This window comes from Phalacrocorax carbo, chromosome 3 (genome assembly GCF_963921805.1).
Source record: "Phalacrocorax carbo chromosome 3, bPhaCar2.1, whole genome shotgun sequence".
NCBI lineage: Eukaryota > Metazoa > Chordata > Aves > Suliformes > Phalacrocoracidae > Phalacrocorax > Phalacrocorax carbo.
This window is the reverse complement of record NC_087515.1, coordinates 3211460-3228929: the sequence shown is the minus strand read 5'-3', so window position 1 is coordinate 3228929 and position 17470 is coordinate 3211460. Positions and strand designations below refer to the sequence as shown.

The window sequence follows — 17470 nt, the reverse complement described above, 5'->3', positions numbered from 1 at the left end:
TTGGCTGAGAAGGGGTTAATTCTCCTCACCGTGGGGGGCGGCTGCCTTTCCGGCTTCCCGCGCTCTGCCGCGTGGCGGGGGGGGGGGCTGGGAGGGGCGGGGCCATGGCGGGGGCGGCTGGGCCCGGCTGGCCAATGGCAGGTTCATTCCATACCACGTGACTCCATGACCGGTATATTAAGGCGGGGTCGGTTGCGGCTGGGGAGCGGCGCGGCGGCGGGCCGGCGGGCGGCAGCGGCGCGGGTGGTTCGTTTCGGCGGTTCGTTTCCCTTCCCCTCTCCCCTCCTCCGGGGCTTTGCGCCTCTCGTTGTTCTCCTTTCCATTGCATTTCTGTTGTTGTTTCTTTTAATTTTAATTTTTAAACTGTTCTTATCCCAACCCACGAGCGTTACCCTGCTGATTCTCTCCCCCATCTGCCGGTGGGGGAGGGAGCGAGCGGCTGTGTGGGGCTGAGCTGCCGGCTGAACCACGGCATGGGTAGACAGTTTTAGTGCACTTCCATAACCAGCTCTTTTTGCACAGGGTGTGCTTGTAACTGCTGCCATTTACTGGGATATGCAAATTAAGCTCTCTTGTAGATACAGTTCCACTGTCTGAGTACTATGTGCATGTTTGCTTTCAAGTTTTCTATGCCACATCGAAGGAAATACTTTAAGAATATCATATGTAGATTTTTTTAGCAGTGTCTATAGCTGATGATACATATTGTCTTTAAAGCTGAAAGCTACTTTTGTGGAAGGATGAGAGCAAAAGGAGAGGAGGAGGAGGGCAGGCGTTGTCTCCAGTGCTGCAGGGACCCCTCCAATAGCACTTTTCCTGCAGGAACCATATAGTTTTCACCAGGACCTGCTCAAACTCCCTGTGGGTTTTTCCTGCTTGTGGTGCTGTTAGTGGTGATTGGAGCACACTTTGGGGTCATGAGCTGCCTGGAGACTGGTTGTTCAGCTTCGTGCATACATGTTATTGGATGACTTCATGTACACTAAAAGCTAAATCTGGGTGGTAGGAAAGGAGAGGAGGAAGGGAGTGATTCCCCCCGGATCCCTGTGGCAATTGTTTCCCTTGAAAACCTGCCTCAACTGCAATACCAGGGTTTGCAGGCAGGGCCATGAGGGTAACGACAAGGGCAAACTGCTGCTACACGGGCTCTGAAAACCACAGCAGCTTGGGTGAAAGGGTGCAGAGAACCGACAGCTCTGGTGAAAGGCAGGCCACAGAACTGCAAATGGAAAGCCCTTAGCAACACAAAGGCTAAGCCACACAAAGCATTGTGCGACCCTAAGAACTGCAGTAAGGGTTCTTTTCACCCATCTTTATGAATAGGAGGATTCAATTTTGATTCATGTATTTTAAGGAAATATCTGATTTGTATTTGCTCTGAAAAGAATTTTCTCTTTTTTGAAGCAGCATTTCCTTTGCTAAGTCTGCTAATTGATGAAGAAAATAAACAGATTATCACTGGATGTGCTGAGGGACAGGTAAGAATTACTCATCAAACTTAGTCTTTATGTCAAAGCAGTCGACTATCATTAATGTATGTCCATAAAAAAGCTTCACAGTCTGCACACGTTTTGAACTCTTACAACAGTCATTTCCGTAAGCATAATTCAATGCTTTGAGCATAAATTATATATAGCATAAACCATATATGGTATATAAGGCCTCTCTTACAAAATGGAAACTTTTTCCTGAAAACCAGGGAAGTTTTTAAGAGCGCAATCAGTGATTATATAGGAGGATTACACCGAGAGGCTATAAACATATCGGATTTAAAAGAAAAAAGGTGAAAACCAGGATTTTCCTATTTTGGCCAGTGAAACACATGACAATACATGGAAGAGACTATATTTTCAGTGCGTTGGAATTCTAATCAAAATGTGATAAATGTGCATACACATTTTACCTCCTCTTTAATTTAATGTTAATATATTTACATCAGATTTTCCAGCTGTTTTCCTTCAGTGTTACTGCTCAGTGAATTGTGAAGAAAATTGAAGTTATAACCATAGTGGTGCCTAAAAAGTGAAAGGTATAAACGAAGTTCACGTACATGATTCAGTGGGCCGTTACACACAGGTTACCTGCGATTTTTATTTGTGGGAAATAGTCTATGAGGAGTCGTTTTCAGACATGAACATGTGGGAATTAAATGTGCAGTTCAAATTGCTTATGGCCGCTTTTGCTAACATTGAATATATCCTTTGATAATCTTAGAAATGCATACAATTGAATTTCTGGTCCAAGGTGAGATTCCAGACACAAAAATCCATCAGTTAAGTCAACAGTTTTAAATATTGGACCTTTAGTTTGTTTTCATGCAAGCTTTATGTTTAGTGTCAAAAGGTTATTGCAATTGCTTTTTCTTTTTCTTGCAGCTTTGGACCTTCAGTTTAATCAGTGACCATAATTATCGCTGTGTGGCACATATCAACTTAAAGAAAGAGCAAGAGAAATTCTGTAATAAAGTGTGGAAATCTGGAAAAGGAATAGGTAGCACAGTGCTTCTAGAATGCTCTGTATGGTGTGTTCTAGTTGTTATTGGCCACTGAGCGTGTGCTTCTTATACCAGGAGAATTTATTACAAGTGATAGAGTTATGAGTCTCAGACTGTGACATGGAATTCTTACTGAAGCTTATATGAAGTTGGGTCTTGGCATTTCTGGAAAGAATTATTTGACATATCTGGAAGGAATTATGCATGTATGTCTGTAATATAATCTTGGCCAATGCAGCTGCTTGTAAAACATTGCACAATGGGAACTATTAAGATTTTGGGTTTTATTTAATTCATTGCCCGAGGCTTCAATAAGAACAGAATAAGTGCCTAAAAATTCATCCATTGTCTAGGTGAGTACCATTTCTCAGTTACCTTTGATGCTTCTAGGAATCTATTTTTTATATATATGTATCTCCATACCGGTGCCTCCGTGACATGATATTTCTCTGGCTGTGGTATTTCTAGTGGTATAACACAGAGTACTTACAAATCTCTAAAGACTGCACTGGTAACCTCAGCAAGGTGATTCCGTGTTCCCAAATGAGGCATTCAGACTACCTGCACACTAGCCAAGTGAGCTGAGATTCTCCTAAAGACAAGCAAGAGGGAGCTTTAGGCAAAGAGATCTGGTTTCCCTTGCTTGCTCTTTGTCTGGCTTCAGTGACTGTTGTGTTCTTAGCTGCCTAGTTGTCTGGCTCCAATAATCCTAATGCCCTAACCTAATGAGAAAGACTGCTACATTTCTTCTTATTATTTAAAATATATGGATGCCACTTGCATCTTCTGATGTTTGAAAAAGACATTTGGTGAACTTGGTGTTAGTAGTTCCTTGGTGTGAACTGCACACGCATAATGGCTTGGAGCCTCCTCAGGAAGATGGAACTGAGGTGACTTTCCGTCTTTGTTTTGGATTATGTTGCAACTTCAGTGTCAGGGGAATTTTCAGGCTAATCTGAAATGTACCCAGTGTATTTATGGGTCACTTTTTGAGATGAACACACCTAAATTCTGCCAAATCCTTTCCAGTCCTTAAGTAGGTTCTTTGGATTTTATCTCTAGGTATTTGAAAGAAGATGGTGCTAAAAATAATAATGAGGAAAGGTATTTCAAGAGGGCTGGTTCTTAGCATATATCCATCTTTTGAAACAAACTTCTTTGATGTGATCTTAGGTCATGTTACTTTACTACTCCTAATTCTCTCTTAAATCCTGCCTGTTTTCCTTTATTTCATTGGTTTTTGAGAGCTAGTATTGTTGATTGCCTTTCTTAGGTGAAGGGCAGAATACTTCCAAGCTTTGCAAAACAAACAACATGAGGCCAGCAGGATCAGTGGAAACATCATTGCCTATTCTTTTAATTGAACACTGCGACTTTTCTGTATGTTTCCATAATGAAGAAAACACGTAAGTCCTTTAAAATACCACCAAGTGTTTGGCTGGAATCTATTCCTAGGAGTTCCTGTTGGTTCTTGGATTATTTTCACTGCGTCTTACTATTTTCTTAAAAGTGCAGTAGGAAAATCAGAGAATGTAATTATGGATCCGCAAGCTTTGGTGGCCTACACTGAGGCAGATGATACACACAAACTGATACAAAGTTAAAACTGATTTCTAGTCTGAAAAATAACTTGATGGCATTGGGAATATCCACTGTAGCATCTATTGATACCAGTTGATCAGGGACAGTTAAAAAAAATTAAGCTTATTACAATTAAAAAGCCAAATTTATTTTTAGTTTGCTTTCTAAGGAAATCAGTCCGATGCAGTCACTGTGTGCCTGTGCCAGCGTGCCTTCCAATTTTAAATAACCTTTGAGCTACATAACCTGTTCTAGCCCAGCTTCTGTCAGAGACAGGCATTTTTGAAGCATGATGTTTTTAGTCCTTCCCGTGAAATTGGTTGGCCAGGTAGAGGACAGATACCTAAATTAATCCTTATATTGCATTTTCCTGAGGAGAAGTTTAACCATTTTATCGGGCGCCGGGGTATCTGTTCAGGATACTGCCACAAGAACTGTCTCGTAGGACAACTTATTTTTGTTATTTATAATTGTCATTTGGATAAATTTTTCAGCCATGTCATGTTTTAGGAAACACTCATTCCACCCTTTGCCCTGCGGTGGGTTGTACAGGTATAACTATTTATCTAACCAGAGGATGAATCAGTTTATATAAACAGCGAAGAAAAATATCCAGCAGTCCTGGATCATTTTGTTTGTCTTTATATCAAATTGAAGTAATTATTTATGAACAGTTATTTTCACGATGCCTACATTTTCAGAAGGACTGTCATTGAGGGGAAGGAAGTAGTGATTTTTAAGATGTACATCTCAGAATACTTTAATGGAATGTCAGAACTCTAAGGCCAGAAGATGAATTATTACAGTCAGCCTTATTGCTTGTATAATACCACTCTCAAATCATCAAAACTTTAGGTTTGATTTGAACTACAGCGCATCTTTAAAGAGGCTAGTTTTCCAGTGATGAGGAATCCACCATCCAGGTTAAGTTTTCCCAGCAACTGACTCATTCCATTTTACTTCTAATCGGAAACACCCTCTTCTCATGCATGGTTATTGCCTCTTAGTACATTTTTCATTTTGACAGTCTAGAACCAGCTACTATCAAGTTCCCTCCTTGCATAGCAAGTTATAGCTCACGAGCAAGTTGTCTCTACATTTCTGGATGAAATTGTTTGCACCTTGCATGTTTTCTGTAACACTTTTAACATTTGCTTTTGAACTTTTTCTGAAATTCAGTCTCATTTCTTGTTCAATGCCCTTTCTGGACATGGTTGCCTGCAGTGGATCCACAGCAATAGGTTAACTGAGAAAATTTTCTGAATTGAGATAACATCGCTTTCCAATACCCCCCCCGACACCGCCTGGCATTGCATGTCCAGGGAGTATTTACCTGTTCAGCTACCGCATTGTAGCTGGAAGTTTTGTTCTGCCTATAAACAACCATGACCATTAAACTCTTAATATTAATCCAGTTCCATTCTCTTTTGTTTTTAGTTTTGTATTTATAAGTAGTCTTCTGTTTAAGTTTTAAATTACCATGAGTTGGTTTTAGCAGGTGGTTCAGTTTTGTCTGAACAACTGACTAATCCCTGATCTACCCCTTCTCCTGCCCGCAATAAAATGCGACAACGAAACACTTGTGCAATACTGATACACAAAACGTTATGGCTGTTATACTTCTCGAAGCTTTTTGAAGTTGAATAATTTCATCGCTGTTGAAGGCATTTTATTGTTGTGAAGTAGGCATCAATTTTCTCTATATATCACTTGATATCATTGTTCATAATAACTTGGTAATGCTGCTTCTTTATAAATAATTCAGATAATCCACAAATTAAATCAGTCTTACTGCTGTATGTGAAAGTAGTGCAAACCACAAATAAAGCTCTATAGAGCACATAAAAGTATGACAAACAAGAACTGAAACTGTCTTTCCCAATCTGCTCTTTAAAGTATTTGACTGTTTCTGTTTGGGTTTTTTGTTTTGGGTTTTTTTAATAAAATGCAATAAACCACTGTGGCAACTCTTTTCATGCCAAGTTTCGGTATTTTTCCATACCCTTACTTCAACTCTTGTGGTCTGACTTTACAAATCAAACCGAGAAGTCTACTCAGTCTTATTTGGAAAATGTATTAAAATGTTGATGTCAGTTTTTATTTACCGTGGCATCAAAACATTTTTAGTTTTTGAGAATGAGCTGTTATTTTGTTATAACCTTCTTATGCTTGGTAACATTTGTCTTCTCTGAGGGTGTTGACTGAGACTGTAACCAGTTATCTGCTCTGTGGTGTTTGTGGAGGCTGAATTTCATTACCTAACCGCAATACGACTGCCCCTAAGCACAGACTGAGACACACATTCCAGGCTTGCCTGGGTTCTTTTCCCCCCCCTTAGTTTATGCTGGTTTTTCTCATGTACTTGAACTATGTACAAACACGCCTTAAAATTTCACTGCTTTTGTGTGTTCGTATTACAGGTGGTAAAAGTAAGAATATATGTGGATTTGCCTCTGTTTGAATTTACTCTTTGTGGGTACGGTGCTGTTACTGTGGTTTGTAACAGTTGGGAGATGCTGTAATTTTTGAAGAAAAGTATTTCCTAGGCTGTTTTAGACTTGCCGTGAGCACTTACATAAAATCAAAGATACTGTTTGCAGTTTTCAAAACTTCACCAATTTTGATTGAAACTTTTCAATTTAAGCTATGGATTTTAAAAACGGCTGAAAATTTAAAATACTTTTTTTGGGATGTGGTTTATTATCATTGTTGTACTGGGATTGGGTAAGAAGTATTAAAAAATTGCTGTCTTGTATGGTAGTAAGAAAAGCTTCTTTATCATACTCAGATAATGTTTTCTCCTTTTTTTGGTAGATCATCTGCCCTGAATACTAGCTATTTTTGGATAGGAAGTTCAGCTGGCTTGTTAATTATTAATTTGGCAAACTTTGAATTAGAAGCTTCTTTATCTTACAAAGGTATAGTTATAAAATATCTGACTGTGCCATAATGTGACTGCTTTCCTTTGTTATCTGAAACAAATAGTATAAGAATTAGTTTGTGCAATAGCAGACTACAGTAGAAACTAAGTGGCTTTATAAACTTTTTTCTAATAATTTTTTTAATGTTTTTCTGGCATTGCTGACTTGTCGCAGAAGACGTGTCAGCACTAGATTTCTGTAGTGGCCAGCAATGCATTTTTATCTGATTTTGCAGTTTAGGAGTGTTAAATACAAGGACTCTCATTCTACCCCTACTTTACAATGTGGGGGTAAGCTAGAAGGCTGTACAGTGAAGAGAGTGGATTATGGTGGTGTCAAATTACTGAGTTAATTTTTTTCCCCCCGATAGCTTTTTCTTTTGAAATGAAAATACAATTTTACAGCACTGTTTTCTTTTTGGTAAAGATTACAGTGACCTCAGCATTCGGTTTGCCAGATCATGTGCATTAACAAGGAAGGCAGTTAATGGAAAGGTGGGTATACAGTAAAAATTGATTTATTTAATGCTTAGAATTCCAGTTATTTTCAATAAATATTAGTTATGCATTTTATATATAGATTAATGTACACATTTGTTTTGCTTAATGTGAATTATGCAGGGGTTTCTCTGGAGAGGGTTGATTCTTCTTTATGGAATCTACTAGTTTAAATAGGTGGGTAGTTTTAAAGCTCTCACAGTTTGTATACTGTCCAAAGCGATTAATAAGCAAAAGGTGAATTGTTTTTTATAGTGTTTGATGGGTACCTTGAATGTCAAGAATGATCATTAGGGGAGCAGAGGTAATCTTTTAGGGCAAAAAAGATATGTGTTGTTACACCTTGTGTCTCAAACAAATGATATGATGAACTGCTTCTGAATCCTTCCAAGAAATCTGTGAAAACTATGTTGTGAGAGAATTTCTGTGGAAAGTCACTAAAAATGCTTTTAAGGAAATGAATGGCGTCCTTGTTTGTATACCCCATTTTTGATGTTACAGTTTTCCTACAGAACTGAGCTGAATCTAGGTCTTTCTACATATTTAATATAACAGTGTTTGTTTTAAAGGAGGATTTTGTTTTAAATTCAGTTCTTAGCATGCTCTCAGCATGTCTCAAAGTAATTTTTCTTCCACATGTGCTGCTTTTCTCACAACTCTTGCTGCAGAAATATCTCAATTGCAGAAGGTATTGGAATTTCTGTGACTGTTAGGTATGCGAGTCTAAGACATATTTAAGCAACATAAGCATATTTTTGAAGGACAGCATTAATGACTTCTTACTGCTTAATGCTCTGCAAGACTAAACCCATGGATATTTTCAACTAACTTTCATAAATGACACAAAGTTATTTCATTTTCCATTCTAAATGCTTCAGTGTTGGAGCTTCAATTATAAAATAAATGGGCTGTTATTTTATGGTATAATTGCTGCAGGTTTTATGCTTGATCACCTCAATGTTTGAAGGTATGATTGCTGTGTTGGAAGTTAACCTCGCTGCTATGGTGAGAGCTCAGCAGAGTAATTTTCTCCTATGCGGAAACAGGAACAGTCCATCAGTTATTGCCAGGTGCAGAATAACTTTAATTTTTTTTTTCCTCTGAGTTGGATTATGCATTTGTTTTCCCAACACTGAAGTGCATCAGATGGTTTTGTACAGTGCTATTTCTTGACATGTTTTTTTTTCTTGTTTTACTGTCATACTTTAGTTGTACTGAGTGGGAGGAATCACAGAATCACAGATTGGTTGAGTTTGTAAGGTGCCTCTGCAGGTCGTCCTGTCCGACTGCCCTGCTCAAGCAAAATCACCTTGAGCCAGCTGCCTAGCACCTTGTCCAAACGGCTTTTGAATATCTCCAAGGAGGGAGACACCACAACCTCTCTGGGCAACCTCTGCCAGGGCTTGGTCACCCTCACAGTAAAAAAGTGTTTCCTGGTGTTCAGGGGGAACCTCCCAGATTTCAGTTTTGGCCCGTTGCCTCGTGTCCTGTCACTGCGAACCGGGCACAGAGCCTGGCTCTGTCTTCCTTACAGCCGTACGCTGGTGCGTGGGCTTGTTCCTCCCCAGGTGCAGAACCTTGCACTTCTCCCTGTTGAACCTCATGAGGTTGCTGTCAGCCCGTTTCTCCAGCCTCTGGGCATCTGGGTGGCAGCACAACCTTCTGGTCTATGAGACGCTCCTCTCGGTTCTGTCATCAGCAGTCATGGCGAGGGTACACTGCTCCCTCATCCAGGTTATTAATGCAGATGTCAGAGCATTGGACCCAGCATTAATGCCTGGGGTGCTCCACCGGTTACTGGCCTCCAACTCGACTTTGTGCCACTGATCATCACAGCCTGGGCCTGGCTGTTCAGCTGGTTTTCAATCCACCTCACTGTGCTCATCCAGCTCGTACCTCATCAGCTCCTCTATGAGGATCTTATGGGAGAGAGTGAGGAAGGCCATAATGAAGTCAAAGTAGACAATATCCACTACTCTCCCCCATCTACCAAACCAGTCATTTTGTCATAGGAATTTATCAAGAGGATTGAGGATGACTTCCCCTTGGTGAATCCATGCTGACTGCTATTTTCTTGTCCTTCATGTGCTCGTAAATGATTTCCAGGAAAACACTGACATCTTGAAGATAATAAAAACCGTACAATATACGCTGAAGTGAAGTGCAGATTTCAGTGCTCATAAAATCATCAGTTAATATTTACAGAAATGGGATTTATTATGTAAATGGAATGGTCTGTGAATCTAGTCAGGGCCAAGGCTTGTCTGTACAGGAGGGTATCTAAGCTGGTAACTAATCCTCTGTGCCTGATTTGTATTTATGGAAATCTCACTGGTATCGCATATATACATACATGCACGCAAATAGCTAAAACGTTTTGACACCTTTTCCTAATCTGATGTTTTTGTCCGTTGCACTGATTGATTTTTGTGCTTGGTTTTATGACTTAGGTGTTCTTTACTGAGAAATTCTCCATTGTGCAAAGGTTTAAAGAAAAACATGAAAGAACCTCCTAGGAAAACACTTGGTAAGTATAAACCAACCTTGAGATTAATTAATAAACTTTTTAATAACAGTAACCTCAAATATTTGTTACCCATATATATCTGTGACTATAACTAGTGCCTGTAAAGTCTAAGCATAAAACAAGCAACTACAAAACATTTGTGAATGAATGATGAAAAAAGTTCCTCAGAACGATATTCTTGTTAAATCAAAGTTTGAAGGATTTCCTATTCCTTGATGTTATTGGAAGAGGGTTCTCATGCTGTGTTACAGTTCATATTTCTTTCCTTTCCTCAGTAATCATTATTTTAGAGTGAGTGGTCATAAATGTGTATTGTAACATGAGGAGACATCAAATATTTCTGCTGTGCAAGCTTAACTAAGTATCTACCTTAACTGTGAAAATATAATGTTAAAAAAATCACATTAATAAAAATTAAATTTTTTGCTCTAGGAGTGAAAAGCACGGTGAGAGACCAGCCGTTGGTTTTCCATGATAAAATTAAGTCATCAGGTTATACAGCAGCACCACGGTGAGTAGACACACTACTCTGGTCTGTTTTATTGGTGTGTGATATTTTGTCACACAGTAGGGCCATGTAGTCTCGTGACTGTGAAATTAATCACCCGTGGAAGATGGAAATTATGTTATCAAACAAAATATTTTAAAAAATACGTTGTAAAACAAAATTTTCACTGCTTCTGCTCGGTGTTCATCTTCTTTTTAAAATCTGTATTAGGCATCCTGTCTGTTTTGTATGATTAAACTCTTCTTGTTTCTTCAGCTTGCAGAACGAAATGTCTGAGGACTTTATATGAATGGATTTTGACCTTCAGAATGCATTATCCAACAAATAACTCACAGAAAGCAAAATTTAGGTGCAAACTTGAGCATTAGATCATTAGAAAGTTATTAATCTCGTTATTAATGTGCACATTTTCTTACCTACGGAGGCTACTAGTAGACATAAGTAATAAGAAGGAAGTAGGATTGGGGGTTTTATGTAATAAACTATCTCATGCAACATTTAATATTTCATATAGAAGAGTCTGTTCTTTCTTGTAGAATGATCATGTTCTCTCCAAATAATAACCTGAAGAAAAATGAGGTGCCAAAGCAGAAGACCAGTTGCAAACGGTAGGTAATCTAGCAGGTCCACTAAAGGAAGAACAAATTAAAATGCAGATAAATAGTTCTATTGGAAATATGGTTTGTAGCTGCTTCTCTCACTGGCACACTTTAGTTAGGAGTATCACCGGAACGAAAAGGCTTTGTAAATTTGCTATAGAATGACTGCAGCAAGTGATTCAGATTATCAGACTATTCATTACATTTGAGTAAGTCATATATAAAAGAAATTAGACATGTGCATTTTCTTAAAATTTTCTTGCTAGGAAGAGGAACAAGTGCTCAATGTGGTTATAGGGATAGTCGCAACATCTTCTTGAGCTGCTCTTCTAGTCGGAAAAATAAGTGAATGGGGCACAGTGAGACTTAGTGGTTTCAGATCATGTGCCTCATTCCCCCCTAAAATCATGTTCCCTTAAGCTAATGCAAGCTTACTCTAACAGATTTAAACCGAGTGCACATAATGGTACAGTTCAACCAGTGGATTCATCATCATTGTGGACACAAAGAACGAATCTATTTTAGAGCTGGCACTTCCATGTTAATTGGTGTGGTATGTTAAATGGAGTATTAAACACGTTATTGCTCTTCAGTATTATATAAAGGCATCGTTCTATGAAGTACAAACATAAAAGTAAAGAATGCTAAAAGCCATCATTTTTCTCTTTTTAAAAGCCTGTTTCTTAAACACTTAATATCTCAAGACTAAGTTTTTGTGATCCTTGCACACACAGGCAAGCCTTTAGATGAGCACTTCAGATCACTTCAGGATAGGTCTGCACTAATTTATGATAAGCTACTTAGAACTGTAAGTTTTGCTTGGGGTCTTTTTTAGTATCTTGTCAATGTAATTCTTATTTTATATATGGATATATTTTTCAGTTCGTTTATTGTCATAACAAGGTAGAATTCTTGAAATACTTTTATTAGAGAGCTAGGCAACTTAAGAAGTCTGATTTTATGTACAAGGCCATGTTAATTCTTGATCTCATGAATTCACAACCGTTGGTGATAGGAGTTATTTAAGTATGAGAAATTAAAATTCATTCTGCCTCTTCTCTTGAATTTAATGTGAGTTATCCAGGAAATATTTATATGACGATATTTAGAATAACTCCCAAAGCATATTTCTTTCATAACTGAAATGAAAATGTAGTGGGTTTAGATACCTTAATATTTTTCCTCTTTTTCTCTTTTTTTCCTTCTTGGAAGTAAAAATAAAGAATATCCCTTGGAAAGCTCTCCTCCAATCAAATATGAGAAAGAGATATCTGTTACTTGTAAACCAACCCTGATATGTTGCATTCAGTATTCTGGTACGTACAGACTTTATAAAATGTACAGTTCTGCCGAAAGAAAAACAGAATTTGTGTGATGTGGTTAATTAAGGCCATGGATTTACCTGGTAAATTCCCAGAAAACTTTCTGGCAATACCGTGTACTGTTAGATCAAAATCTTCTACCTTGCAAAACCATGCGAGCCCTAGCACATACGCAAAAGGATTCTAAGCCTTCTCTGATTTTACATCTTCTTTCCTTTTGTACTTAATCTATGATGTTCCCACTACAGCTTGAAAATTAGTGGTCTAGCAAGTTCTTTCACTAAGGAATTTATTTGCTGAGACATTTACTTAGTGTCATTAGGGTGTATGAAAAGCTGAAGTTTTGTTTCAAAAGAATCATAATTCTCCAATTTCTTAAGTAAATATTATTCAGTTTTTATATTAAAATATAAAAAAAAATTCTTGCACATAATCCAAAGGAGGGTATTTTTCTTAACTGCTTTGGAGAAGTGAGCGTTGTAATAGATTTAGTCATTTCCAGTCTGTATAAGTATTGTTATACAGAAACCACTTCTTAGATTAGCAAACAAACGTATTACCAAGTATATCATTATGTCAATGTTCAGTCTGCAAACCACAATATTTTCAAAGTGTTTAAAAATGTATATCTTTATAAATATTTTGGGGACAAGAGCAGCTTTCATCTTCAATAAATAAAAGCAATTAGCTGCAAACAGTAACTTTTCTAAAACATATTCCAGCCATAAGCGTTTCCTAGAGAATGGGGAGGAATTATTTTTATGGCTCCCGAAAGAAATTGTTGCAGAGAGGTTATTTCTGGGAATGTTATGTGAGCTTAAAAGTAAAGGTTCTTTTTTAGCAAAGAAGGGTGTCAGGATAGTTTCAGTAATACATTTTAAGTATAAATCGTCTTTTACTTACTCTGAGGAGGGAACATCCTTCTCTGTTTGTGTCTTTGTGTCTGTCTCTTGCACACACACGTGCACACACGCTTCAACGGCTACAGCTTAGCAAAACAAGGTTTAGCCAAAATCGCAGAGATTTTTTTTTTCTTGGAGTAAAAAAATATCATATTATTGTAAGCTTGTAAAGCGGTGTTCTGTTATTGTCGTGGTCTGTGGTGACCAGATGGTTCAGAGCTTTACAGTGTTTTCTGTTGCAAATTTGCATCTTGGAGCAATCTTTCAGATGGTCTTTGTAAAGTATGAACCACAATATTTAATATTTATGTGCAACTTTAAACATAATAGAGGAAATTAAATAGAAAAGTAAACTTAAGAGGTTGTAAAGTTGCATTAATGAGTTAATGCAAACCTTAGATTTATTAAGCATCTTTTTGTAGTATTGGAGGTGTTAGAGTTATGACTTTTTGACCTGTTAGAAAACAGTTTTCTTCTGTATTTGAGATGATGTTCCATTAAACGAGCCTCCAAAACTCTAGGCAGAATTATTTTTTCTCACTCTGTATGCACAAGGAGGTTTATGTATTGTTAATTATGTGTGTGTGACTTACCTTGTATCACTTACCTGATACACTTACCAATCAGCTCTTGTGCTGAAAAGACATACTGTCAAAACTTTAGGAGAAGGGGCGAATCTGCAGAGGAGCACCACCCTTTAGCTCAGAGACTTCAACACCTTTGAGCTTGTGGGGCATGCCTTTTTTAGGAATATTTGGTCCGGGACTACTTATCTTATTTTTGTGATGAAAATATTTAACAGCTTTATTAATACATGCAAATACTGGTATTTGGAGAAAAAGCCAGCTGAAATACTGCTTGTCAGATAAAATTCGAAATATTTTTATAAAGCAGTTCTTTGCCAGTTTAGTATACTGGTGCATTTAATAACGGGTAACAGAAAGATTCTGGAATGCCTCTTCTTAACACATCTGTCTACCCCATTGTGTGTCCCATTTAAAGTCTGCTTTTAGTAGATGACTCTTAGAGATCGGAAATACGGATCTCTTCTCTGTTCATATTGCCATGGCTAATTCGGGGAAAAACTGCATTGTGGAATATAGTATTCTGACCCTGCAACGTGGATGGTGCTTGGCCAGTGGAAAGCAGTGGGTAATGGTGAAGTCAAGCGTGACTTACATTCCCTCTTCCCTTGAAAAGGTGCTCAGAAGGGGGTGTTTGTTCAGGTGGTACGTCTTTCAGAAACACTTTTCCCACAGAACCTAGAAGCATTGATTTGAATTCTGCACTTCATTTCCTTACTTTCTCTCACTGCTGTCTTCTCTTGCTCCACCCTCCCTTGTTTTTTTCCCATTGGCTCATTTATCTGCTCTTTATTATTTTAAGTTTTTCAGGAAAACTTTGTGAGCAAACAGTTAAATTTCACAAATCACTGCCACTATGTGGACATTGAAGGAGTCTAGCCTGTCATTTTGTGCCCCCACGGATTACCAATATAAATGAACAATTTGAATGCACTTGGATAGCTTTTAGGATTACCTTAACAAGGAAATTTATCATCTTTAAGAAGTGATCCTGAATGACTAATGTTGCTTTTTATTCTGATAGGTAAGAAAAGGTCATGTAACTTTAATAAGAAGATACCAAAAAATGAGCGTAAGGAAGTAGATTTAAATGACTCCTAAACATTTCAGCATTTAAGTTTTGTAGCACTTTGTGAAAAGTGCAGTCCTGCCTTGTGATGAATAACTCTTTTGAGAATACATCAAGGAGCGAATTGCGGACAAATTCCTAGCAAATTCTGCGATATGAGTTTGTGACGTTCATACAAAAAATGTGCTGAACATATGAAATGAATACCTGGTGTGCGTTTCGTTGTAGTGACATATATGATTTTTCTGATTCAGAGAAACAGCGTATTAGGTCCTTGTTGCTTTCAGATATAAATCTTTAGACACTTCATTACAGGAGGTGGAGAGATGCTGGCTTGCGGCCTGGCTGACAAGACTGTACTGATATTCAATTCCAATCTCACCGACACCCATAATGTTTTTTCAGGTAACTTTATGAATTACATTATTAAAGGAATAGTATATAATTGAGCTTAACTTCAAATGGGATAGTAATGAGAAGATTCTACTTGCATCATGTTGAGAAGAATGGGGGAGAGGCGATGTTGCTCATTCAAAATGTAGAAGTTATTTCTCTGGTTAATTTTATTCTGGAATTAAACTGCCTACCAGGTTTTCCTATTTCTCAGTTTACTGAGAGGTAAATAGTAATGTATCATGATATGTATTGCCATCTGCATTGTGTATGTTTATTACAATAATTAAATAGAAATAATAAAACAAATACATTGTAATGATAATGCGTGTCTATATTGCAGTAATATATCGTAATAGATTATTAGCGAAAAATTGACTGCAATGACCGGGCAAAAATGTGCTTGGTTTGCAGCTCCAGACTTCTAAAGAGCAACTCCCTGGACAAAAAAGGGACTATTCCTATGGAGAAATCCATATTTGCAAGAGTGTATGCATGTGCAAACACATGTGCATTACTTAACCTTGTAAATGAATTCTTAAAAAATGAATTCTAAATTTCTGCAAGAACTATTTGTTAAAGCTTTAATAACAGGAAATGTTATGACTAAAAATTCATATAGCAGGGCTGATCTGCTGTGGAAGTTTGTAATGGAAGATGACTGTCATCTACTAGCAGGCCTTAACAAGTATAAAAGTAGTTTATTTTAAGTTATTTTAGGAAATTATTTCTAAGTAAAAGCTCTGATAACTGATTTCTGAAAACTGGTGGGTTTTTCTGAGTAATTTTCATTGTATTTTGTGGAAGAAGCTCTGGCACTGTGGCCACTAATGGCTTTGTGCGAGGAAGTTGATGCAAGTATGCCCTATAGGCAGGGTAGTTAGGTCTTTATTTTTCCACGATAGAAAATTAATAAACTTTAAAAAACCTTTTTCTTGTATCACAGACTAATTTGAACAAATTCATAGTAGGTTTTATTGGCATAATTTTGTTATTTATGTAGCACCAGGACAAAAGCAGTAATTTTGTCCAAAGGGACTCCATATATCTGAAATACATTTAACATTTTTTTCAGAACAGGATTTCTAAAAATGCAATTAACCAAAAAAGATCAAAATTCTGTATTTCCTTCCCTTACTTGCCACAAACATCTATAAAAATAATGACACGATACTGCTACAGTTTTTGGTACACAGCAGCTTTAGAAAGTCGTGCCCAAAGAATTGAGTGTGTCTTCAGATTATTAACACAGCTTTCTTAAGTAATCAAGAGCTTTAAAGCCTTTGGTTTTTTGGTAGCAGGGCTATTCCGAACATGAAGTAGAATATAAATGTTCATAAATGTTGCAGAATTATTCCATGAGGCTTATAAATTATCATCATACAGTATCTGTTCTGTAGCTGTTCTTTGTAGCTTGTCTTTTGCATCGCAGATCCAGCTTCTCCTTGTGAACCATTATCAAGAAATTAGGCAGGCTGCATTTACTTGAATGTATGTAGAGATTATGTGCTTCAGAAAGTGACATTTCAATTCTGTGAAATACTCTTTTTGGATGTTTTTTTCACTGGAGTTTGTGTTTATGCAGCCTACATGGATTTTGGGCTGGTAATAGCTCTGTTTCATCTTTGTTTCATCTCAGGAGAAGATACTAATGTCGTTGACTTTGTTGCGTCTATACCTCCATATACTTCCTACCTACAAAATAATATCTAAGGAAAGGTTTGATACTGGTAATAATAGAAAACATAGAATTTAATAAGAAAAAAAATTAATCTAAGTAGATACATTTGAAAGCAGAAAGAAAAAAGGTTAGTTTAGAGGCTTCTAAATTTGAAAGAAGACCTTAGTTCATGTTACCCTGCAAATCATGAAGGAAACAATACTTAGATTTTGACACATTATTAACAAAAGGCTTTGTCTTTCTATGAAGTAAAATTAAATATTATTTCATCAGATATTTCAACATTCAGAGCTCCCTAAAATACTGCAGTACTCTGCAAATGCAGGCTAATTTATTGTGATGAGAAGAATAAAGTGACTGGCACCAAACTTCATGCTACTACAGAGAAGCTT

The 17470-nt window shown here is 37.4% G+C and overlaps 1 protein-coding gene across 1 annotated transcript in view; it reads left to right on the top strand.

Annotated features, from left to right (window-relative positions):
- Positions 1-17470, top strand: part of WDR27 (WD repeat domain 27) — a 136363-nt gene that overhangs the window by 11976 nt on the left and 106917 nt on the right. The window contains exons 7-17 of the mRNA XM_064445639.1: positions 1408-1478; positions 2376-2490; positions 3768-3900; positions 6890-6993; positions 7423-7490; positions 8430-8563; positions 9944-10020; positions 10453-10531; positions 11065-11136; positions 12340-12443; positions 15320-15409. Of these exons, the coding sequence (XP_064301709.1) occupies positions 1408-1478; positions 2376-2490; positions 3768-3900; positions 6890-6993; positions 7423-7490; positions 8430-8563; positions 9944-10020; positions 10453-10531; positions 11065-11136; positions 12340-12443; positions 15320-15409 (1047 nt within the window). The remainder of the gene's footprint in view (positions 1-1407; positions 1479-2375; positions 2491-3767; positions 3901-6889; positions 6994-7422; positions 7491-8429; positions 8564-9943; positions 10021-10452; positions 10532-11064; positions 11137-12339; positions 12444-15319; positions 15410-17470) is intronic.